This window comes from Apium graveolens, chromosome 6 (assembly GCF_009905375.1).
Source record: "Apium graveolens cultivar Ventura chromosome 6, ASM990537v1, whole genome shotgun sequence".
NCBI lineage: Eukaryota > Viridiplantae > Streptophyta > Magnoliopsida > Apiales > Apiaceae > Apium > Apium graveolens.
Genome location: NC_133652.1, coordinates 61,082,227 through 61,091,923, shown reverse-complemented (window position 1 = coordinate 61,091,923; position 9,697 = coordinate 61,082,227). Strand labels below are relative to the sequence as shown.

General features: G+C 28.9%; 1 protein-coding gene across 1 annotated transcript; it reads right to left on the bottom strand.

Annotated features, from left to right (window-relative positions):
- Positions 1-7,860: 7,860 nt before the first annotated feature.
- LOC141664151 (U-box domain-containing protein 26) lies at positions 7,861-9,325 on the bottom strand. Its single transcript, XM_074470045.1, has one exon. It carries the CDS (start codon positions 9,100-9,102, stop codon positions 8,122-8,124), a length of 981 nt encoding a protein of 326 aa, XP_074326146.1. The 5' UTR covers positions 9,103-9,325; the 3' UTR covers positions 7,861-8,121.
- Positions 9,326-9,697: the final 372 nt, after the last annotated feature.

Sequence of the window (9,697 nt, the reverse complement as noted above, 5' to 3'; positions counted from 1 at the left end):
TTCTTCTTGAATTCCATTCCATACATTACTAGTTGATGAAGAGGTAAAAGCATTATAAACATTAGTAGTCGATGAATTTGCAAAAGCATCATATGTGTTATAAAAATCACCGGAAGTAGTATATGTGTTGGAAGAATTATCAAAAACATTATAGGAAGACCGACCAAATTGATTACCGGAATTGAAATATTGGCCAAGTAGATCATAGTATGCCTGTCCACCTTGAAAATATGTAGCATATTGACCACTGTTATCTTCAGAAGCCGGGCTAAATTCTTCAAAGGGATTAAAATCATGAAAAAAGTTATGGTTATGTGTGTTAAAATGATCCATAATATAGAGTGATATTCGTGATATGAAGATAAAGTGTACAAACTAGATGCACTTCAAGATAGTATATAAACATAAATAGCCGTAGCCTCATGTTATTCATCTAATTATTCATAATAATGCAGTACAGTAAAGCATTGCAACTAGTACATAAAGATATAATTTTCTTCAATGTTTTGTTTTCCAATGCTTATCTAACTAAATTTAACTTCATGTATACATATCAATTTCACAAATTTATATTTTGTAGGCCGTAAGACTACGAAAATTAAAAAAAAATTATTGATTCTGCACAATAGAAATTCTAAGCATCCAATGCTTCATTCATCAGATGAAATGTATATAAAACAAAAACACCAATTCAATTCGCTTACGTTTAAAACTTACGTACAACTTCTAAATAAAACATTAACACATGCCTAATATATCAGCCAACAACAAAAAAAACTGACAAAATCAATAGCAACATCCTGATTCCTGATTTCCCGAGGGTCGGAATAAAGAAAAAATATTACTCAAATTATTATTTTTTTTTAACAATTAGGCTTTTAGTGATATGTCTATCTATTTTAACAAATCTCGACTAAGCAAGAAGATTATTAAAAAAATTAAAATTACTGCACATTTAGCCAAAAGCAGATGCAGTGTATAAGCCTTACAATAGATGACACAAGATATTGCAGGAGGGTTATGGTTTTTGCGAGTCCAAAACAAGACTGCAAAATAACCAGTTGAGTGATGATTTTTACTATTTCAATTACCGAAAAATAAAGTAACTCGAGGCCAAATTTGGCCAAATTCTAAAAGCCTGTAACTTCCTTCAAAAAAGACTTACCATCTCTAAAAATAGTCTTTTTTTAAGAATAATAAACTCATATTCTTGAATCAATACAAGTCACAACAATACAATTCAATAAAATCTATCCAGTTTGTTACACTTTGAATATTTTATTTAATTCGACAAACGACATAAACTCATTCAAATAACAATCTTAAAAACAAACAGCAAATATTGACAATTACTATGAGGAATTTACCAGTATTTTTGTTGTCCACCATGATGTAGATGCTTTGATTGTCTTCGTATTCTCGTTCCACCCCAAGCCACTTTCCCCAAATTAAATCTTCCTGAATAACTGGTAATCAGCTTTCATTGCATCCCAGTGATTTTTGAATTGCTTAATAGTGTACTTTACAGCCGGTTTCTGCTTCATGAATTCATGGTGAGCCGTATTCCACCCTTGTTTGTTCAATATTCCTCCTACCTTGTTACCTTTTACGACCTTATCAGCACAAAACTTACAGAAGATGGCATGTAACTCCTCGGTCCACTTAGCGGATCCGGATCCGGAAGACGCTTTCGCCTCAATCTCGGTCAGCGGCAAACAATTGATGAAATAGAAGAATAGAAATCGATAATAAGGTTCTGGAGAACAGAGACGAAAGAAGGAGGAGTCTGGAGGAGTCTGGAGTGGCTGCTAGGGTTAGTGCAGTGGAGATATGAGAAACAACATATATGAGCTTCCTGGATTAGATTGAAACGTGGGCTGAAAACGGGATTGTACCGTTGAACCCACTTTCAAAATTTCCTCATATTTTAGGCTGAATGACCATTCTCTTTTGTTTTCCAAACGGTCCGTCCAAAACTATATTGGGCTTCCGGCCCGTATATGAGACAAATATGAGGTGCTAAACAGGCACTCAATATTGGGGGCATATGCGAGTTGTGGGCTTTTTTTGCTTTCGCTGAGTAAGTCCCTTGCATATCGTTTGTGTTGTTTGATTGAAGTGCTGAATCACCTGTAGTGACATTTGTCAAAAAAGATGTCGAACTATCACATGATATGACTTTGACATGATATTTTATTGGCTCTTTACCGGAGACAGGAGTATCAATCAAATTTTTTAATTTTTGAAACTTCGGGTGACAAAAAAGTGTTAAAATGTTATATGGTGCATGTTTTGAAAATTTTTAAAATAAATAATTTATGTAAGTAATTAATTAATAAGTAATAAATTGATTAATACTTATAAGTTATAAAAATGGTTAGATAAATCATTTTTTTAAATGAACTAAAATAAATAATTTTAAATATAATTATCTTAATTCTTATATTTTAAGTTAGATTAACAATTAAAAAATATATTTTAAAATTAAAATTGATAAAAAACAAAAAATATAAAATAAGTTAAAAAAAAGAAGGCCGTTATTAATATTCAATTTATCAGTTTATAGGTTGTAAATTCAACATATAAGCCGGCTCGACAAACACTCGTCAATAAACTGTTGCGGGCTTATAATTCAATAATCCGGATTATCAGATTTGCCAGACATGCGAATGATATGTGACATGACATTCTTTTTTTTTTCTTATCGTAGGGAACCCGCAGTCACTATCCTTCGGTGTGAATTGGGTAAACCTCACGGGCTCCCACAATAGCCTGCGAACCCCGTAAACTAAGATAAAACGCACTTTAGTGACATGCTCTAGTTCAGAAGACATAATCATAAATTTTCCTCCCCGAACTGTGACCAGGAGGATAATTATCCACTCTTAAATAACCGACCCAACCGTTGACCCAACCCTTCGGGGCTTGACATGCCATTCTTATTAACTACCCTTTGAAATTTAGGAATTCGAATTAAAATAGTTACTCTCTCCGTCCCACTAGGTTCTTAACATTTGAAATAGAAAATCCGGCACATATTTTAAGACTCTTATTTAGTATATCTCTATAACTTATTTTTAAAATTTTCTTTTTCTGAATAAAAATTCAAAAAAAATACTTTTATTCACAAAAAAATTAATTAAAAATGAGCTATGAAACTATACTATAAATAAGAGGTTTAAAATACGTGTCGTTCATTTCATTTTAAATGTTAATAACCTACTAGGACGGTGGGAGTAATTTTTGGTATTATTGAAGAATTTCTCCAACCCTAATATTTAATACCTAACATGTAAAATAAAATATGTATCATTCTCCAACTCTAAGTATATAATTTTAGATAACAAAAGACACGCACGTCACATTTGTTGAATTAGTTATCATATTCTATAATTCTCCATGTTATCTGTAATCATAATTTTAGCCTACTCTTAATTATAATATTTATTTATAACATGAGAATACTACATTACATTATTTTTTTCAATATTTAACTTAAAAATTTTAAGATAATGGTAAGTGTAAAAATATTATTTTTTAAATTTATAAAAAATTTAATATAAGATATATTTTTAGTTATTAATTTTATTTTATATGTATGTAATGTTTGGTAATTTCATTTTTCCATTTATTTTTAAATATGTTATTATACTTTCAGTTAACCATAAAAATTATTTATTTTTATTTTTATTTTTATTTTATAATATTTAGTTTAAAATATATATAAATATATAAAATATTATAATATTATTATTATTAAATTTCTTTTTATTAATTATTATTATTTTATTTTCTTAAATATATTTTTTTGAAAATAATAAAAAAATAAAATTTTGAATATAGCTAATAGGAATGGAGCGTAATTGGTTACGGGTTCAACAAAATTTTACTTCACCATATTTTAACTAACATTTTTAACTATATTGTTCTTAGACATGCTCTAAAATCCTCTCAAAATGAGAAAGATACAAATATTTTTACCAAACACATAATTACCTATTTAGTTTTTATAAAACATAATGAATTAATATTTTAGCAACTTTGATTGCAATTATTAAAGTACAAACAAAGCAAGAGAAAATGAAGTATTAGTAATTGGGATAATTTTGCATGTTTAGCAATTTTATCACAGGAAACCGCATCCGCTATCCTTTCAATTGCGCATATTAGCACCTCTGTTGAAAATGCGTCAATATAGAAATAAAAGTGATATATATCAGTGTTATTAATATTTATTATAACAACAGTTATATAGATAAATTAATAATTTTGAGTATTATTATATATAATAATACTATTAATAAATTGCCAATATGCATAGACAATTTTGGGCTAGCACTCCGAAAGAGATGCTTTCTAATATATAATTTAATGCTCTCATTTCCTATATTATTCATATACTTGATCAATAGCATAATTTTTGGCTTTTTTGATTTTTAACGTTAAATAAATCAAATTTTAAACAAATAATGGTTTAATGCTCTTATTTCCTATTAAGAACAATTATAATAATTATACTGTTTGGAAGTATATCTAACATATTTTATAATGTATTTTTTAGATTTTCAATATTATAAGAGAATTACTTATAATTTGTAGTCAAATTTTGGTTAATTGGGCCGCACAAAATCAAACAAGCCAAAAATTATAAGACTTAGGTAATAACTAATACTGGCTATGTCCTATTCATTTTTAAACACTTTAATTTTTTGAATATTTTATAAAAATTTATTCATTTCAAAATTTATCAAAAGTAGTAAAAAAATTTATAATATAAAAATTAACTATACCAAGTTACATCCACTAATTTCTTTCTCTATACCAGCTTTATACATTAATTGACCACCCTTCCAATTTACCCATTTTTCTTACCTTTTTTATAATATTACACTTTTTATAATTTTCGTACCCAAATCATATGTATACATAAATTGTAATATTTAACAGTTGGTGATTTGTGTATCTAGAATTTGGGGTTTATGAATTTTATGTACTTAAAGTTTACTGTCCAAGAAATGCATGTTAAAATTCGAATAGCATATAAAATGCATACTTCTGTTAATTTATTTTAAAACAGTCAGATCACTTTATAAAATGAAAGGTTATTATAGGCTGCATTTATTTGTTTCTTTAGTAATCAAAATTAATAATAAGGAGAAAGATTACAAAAATAAAAATATGATGCTGCATGCCAAAGAAAACATAAGGCTACTTAAAAAATCATTGCAATGTATATATACGTCACTTACCGGCCTAAAGATAAAACTTAAAAACACAGCGCAAAAGACATAAGCCCTTGAAACTAATTCTTGCATGACTAACTCTAATTTTTATTAATAAAATTAGATAATATTATTTTTATTAATTATGAATTTACATGGAAAATATGTTATCTTTAACTTTTTTTATAAAGTAATGCATATATATTTTGTATTTAATATAATAACTCCAAAATATTAACTGCAAAAAAACTATAAAATATAAATTTTAAAAACTAGTGTCTTATATATACTATATTATAATAGACAAAACATTAAAAGTTTGGTAGTGATCGGTCGGTACTTTAAATAAGTACAACTAGAGCAAACCCTAGAGGGAACTTTCACTTGTATTATACCAATACTATGACTTTAAATAAGTTTAAATATTCTAAAAAGTTATGAATATATACGTCTACTAATATAATTATTATGAAGTTATATCATTAAGTTTGGTAGTGGATCGGTTGGTACTTACTGAAATTACTTAATTACTCTTACTTAATTATTCTAATTCTAAATATTGGACCATCAATTCTAATTGATATTGAAGTAAAATTTCACTATTACTTTACCAATTTTAATTCTATTTTATATCGAACTCTATATTATTATAATTTTTATTAAATTATATTATTATAATTTATATTTTAATTAATATCAATTTCTATATTATTCTAATTTCTTACTTCGGGCTAAATTAAATTTAAACTAACTAAATAAAATTATTAATATTTACTTGATATATCATGTGAATCGGGCTAAGATAAAATAATAATACTATCCATTCTCCTAAAAAAATTATACTATAGAATTTGGATAAACAAAATAATATATTTTATTTATACAGGATAAAAGAAAATACATTATACAACTAATGCAAACTAACACAAAACTAAAATAAAAATACAATTTGAACAACAAAAATAAAATCATATATACTAATTGTTCGGTCTAAAACAAAATTATTTTATTGATCCGAACTTTTAAAAAATTAAAATTAAACTAAAAATAATTAGTTTGATTTGATCGGTGTATTGGACATTGGGATTGCTCGCGGCTAAATATGAATTGAGATGAAATCTTTATAAAGGCTAAAATAAAATAATGTAAACCACTTATGTGAGATAAATCAAATTAATATTAGACTAAGTATAATATGTATCTTATTGATGTGAACTAAAAAATTAAATTTTATTTAAACATAAATATTATTTGTTTAAAAATACACATAAAATTATCAATAAAACTATGTCGTTCAATCAATAATATTGTCCTTTTTCAAATATATTTTATAGAATTATAGTTAATCGATTAAGTAATCACCATGCTACAATAATATTTTTGAGGTCTGAACATAATGAAGACATTATAAATTTACCCTCAATAAAATAATAATTTTGTTATAATAACATTTCCCCTTACCAATACTCTGACTTTAAATAAGTTTAAATATTCTAAAAAGTTATGAACATATACGTCTACTAATATAATTATTATGAAGTCATATCATTTTAAATTTTAAAACAATAATATTTTTGAGGTCCGAACATAATGAAGATATTATATATATATATTTTATCGTAGATAACCCGCAGCCGCTATGCTTTGGGTGCGCACTGCTATGTAATAGACCCTCAATAAAAGAATAATTTCGTTATAATAACATTTCTCCCTTACCAATACTATCACTTTAAATAAGTTTAAATATTTTAAAAAGTTATTAACATATACGTCTACTAATATAAGTATTATGATGTCATATTATTTAAACTTTTAGATGAACAAAATTAAGAATTGAATTCAATTTTTTTTAAAAATATTATATAATATTAAAAAATTTGTATAATCTGTGCAATGCACGGGTTTTAAAGTAGTATCAATAAAAAATAAATAGATTTATTCATTTTAATTTTAGAAAAAGGCAGCCAATGAAATTCAAGCAAAAACATGCATTATACTCAAATTCAGAATTTGCCCTCATGCTGTTAAAAGAATTTGACAGAAGTATGCTTTTCTCCTAGATATTAAACTCTATGCACCAATCTAAAGTTCAGGTGCAAATTACTCTGCTAATATTTGTATTAGGAAACTGTCAGATAACAGGGTATACTCCTGCAAGAGTAATACTACTCCCTTCCTCCCCTAAAACTTATTAATTTACGTCTATTATATAAGATTAAATATAATCTGAGTGATTTTGTTAAATTCATATTTTTGAGTACTTTAATATAATAAAATTTTTATATATAATATTAATATAAAATTACAAATATTAACAATCAAAATTATATATTAACAAACTGTATAATACAAATATGAAAAAAATTTAGGGACGAAGGGAATATTAAATCTAAAAGAGTAACAAAAAAATAGGGTTAGAGATTGAAGTACAATAATGAAATAGGAACTGGTAGGCTCAGAAACTACTACCTCCGTTCCATTTTTTACCGTTTTTTTTACATACTTGACATTCATTTTAAGATAACTATAAAATATATTTTTATAATTTATTTTTAAAATTTTCTTTTTTTACAAAAGTTTGAACATTATATTTTTATTTAAAAAAATAAAAAAAATAACTACATTTAATAAAAGTATAAAAGTGGAAATGAGGGAGCACACCATAGATTTCTACAAACATGTGAAGAATCTGACATTGATGAAATCCACTTAAACATTTACAGACAGCCCCCACAATCTGTCCAAGTTTCTTCACTCTCAATAATTATCACCAACCGCCCACCTATATAAATTATAGTAACAAACTCCTTTTATTACTAAGGTAAGGTCTACAAACATTACAATTATAAAGCCCTAATATACATTATGTCCTTTGTTTCAGACCAATGCAAATTGCAAACTACCCTGCATTCCCATTCTCATCATCACTCAAATCCAACCGTCCATTCTCTTGAAGAATCTTCAGTAACTGGGCCCCTTTTTTCTTTCCCCTTGTTGTACAATCCTCTTGCAATGCTAGTACAACTGCACGCGCCACCTCCTCTGGAGGCGCCACCGCTAACTCATCTTCCGAGTTGCTGCCATATATTACTGCTAACACGCCAATTGCATATTCTCTTCCTCTTGCTGAGATTTTTCCCATGGCTTCCACTAGCATTGGCACCGCCAATGCGTGGGCCCTCACTCCTGCCGCTCCTTCCTCCACCGTGCAAAGTAGCTCAAGCGCAGCTAAAGACCTTTCTGCCGCCGCTCCTTCTAGGTCTGGTAATGCCTCCACCACCCTCCCCACTGCACCGACCTCAACCGCCACGTGTCTGTTACCTTCAGCTAAACATAGTGCTAGTAGAACTTTTGTTACAGTTTTAGCAACTCCTCTTTCTTTTAAACTACAAACCACTTGTTCCATAACCGCAGTAGGGCACAAGGCGGTTTCGCAGACCGAATGCGGGTTAGGTACAAGTGATCTTTCCAGCATTTGGATTGCATTGACCCGATCCAAATCCGACCCGGTGCTAAACTGGAGCTCTGCCACGTGGAAGAGTTCTTGTAGCTCGGTGGATGAAATGGGCGGTGGAAGTGGTAGTGGGGTTATAGGTTTGGGTAACGGGTCGGGTCGGGTGGGAGTCGTTGGGAGTGGGAGTGGGAACTTCCATTGAGTGAAGCTTTGGGAGGTGGTGGAGGAAGAAGAAGAAGATTCAGAGGAATCTGCAGGTTGAGGAGGTGGGGGTGGTGAGGAAGTGACGGTGGAGGGTGGTGGAAGAGTAGCGGAGGTGGCGGTGGGACTGAGGACAGTTTGAGTGCAGTGGCGAAAGAAAGCGCAGGAGAAGAATGGGGTTTTGAGCTTTGGTGGTGGATGGTGATGATGATTGTGAGTTTTCATGGTTCAAGGAGGAGAGTAAGTTATGTTGTAGAAGCGTAGGGTTTTATGGTTAGGGAAGCGATGATCAGTAGTATTATTGTGTTAAAGAGGTGGTGGAATAATTAGGATGCATGGTTCATATATCAGGTTTCAGACAACACGTGCATGTCTGTGCTCACCATTACTACAAACGTACTCAGTTTATGACCTTATGTAAACATTGTCGCATAAGAGGGTGTTTAGTGTGTTTACTTCATACCCTGCTTATATTAATTAATGATCAGGTAGTGTTTCACTGATAATTGTTATACTCATATATTTCGAGAATTGAAATTTAAAAGAATTATCATTGATGATAATAAGTACCATAAACATGTTGCAAAAATGTTATTAGAAACACCCAAGAATGTATGCATGGTACAATATATAGGTTATTAAGAAACAAAATAAAACTGAGGAGGGGATAACCTTGTTAAAAAAATTTTGGTCAAATATATTTGACTAATTTATTAAATTACTAATTAATTATATATAAATCATCCTATGCTTTAAAAAAAGTTAAATAAATTAAAAATCGATATTCAAACAAATAAATTCCGACTCCCTAAATATATAA

Coding starts and splice junctions, on each gene's coding strand:
- LOC141664151 (XM_074470045.1), bottom strand. CDS start 9,102: ATGAAAACTCACAATCATCATCACCATCCACCACCAAAGCTCAAAACC.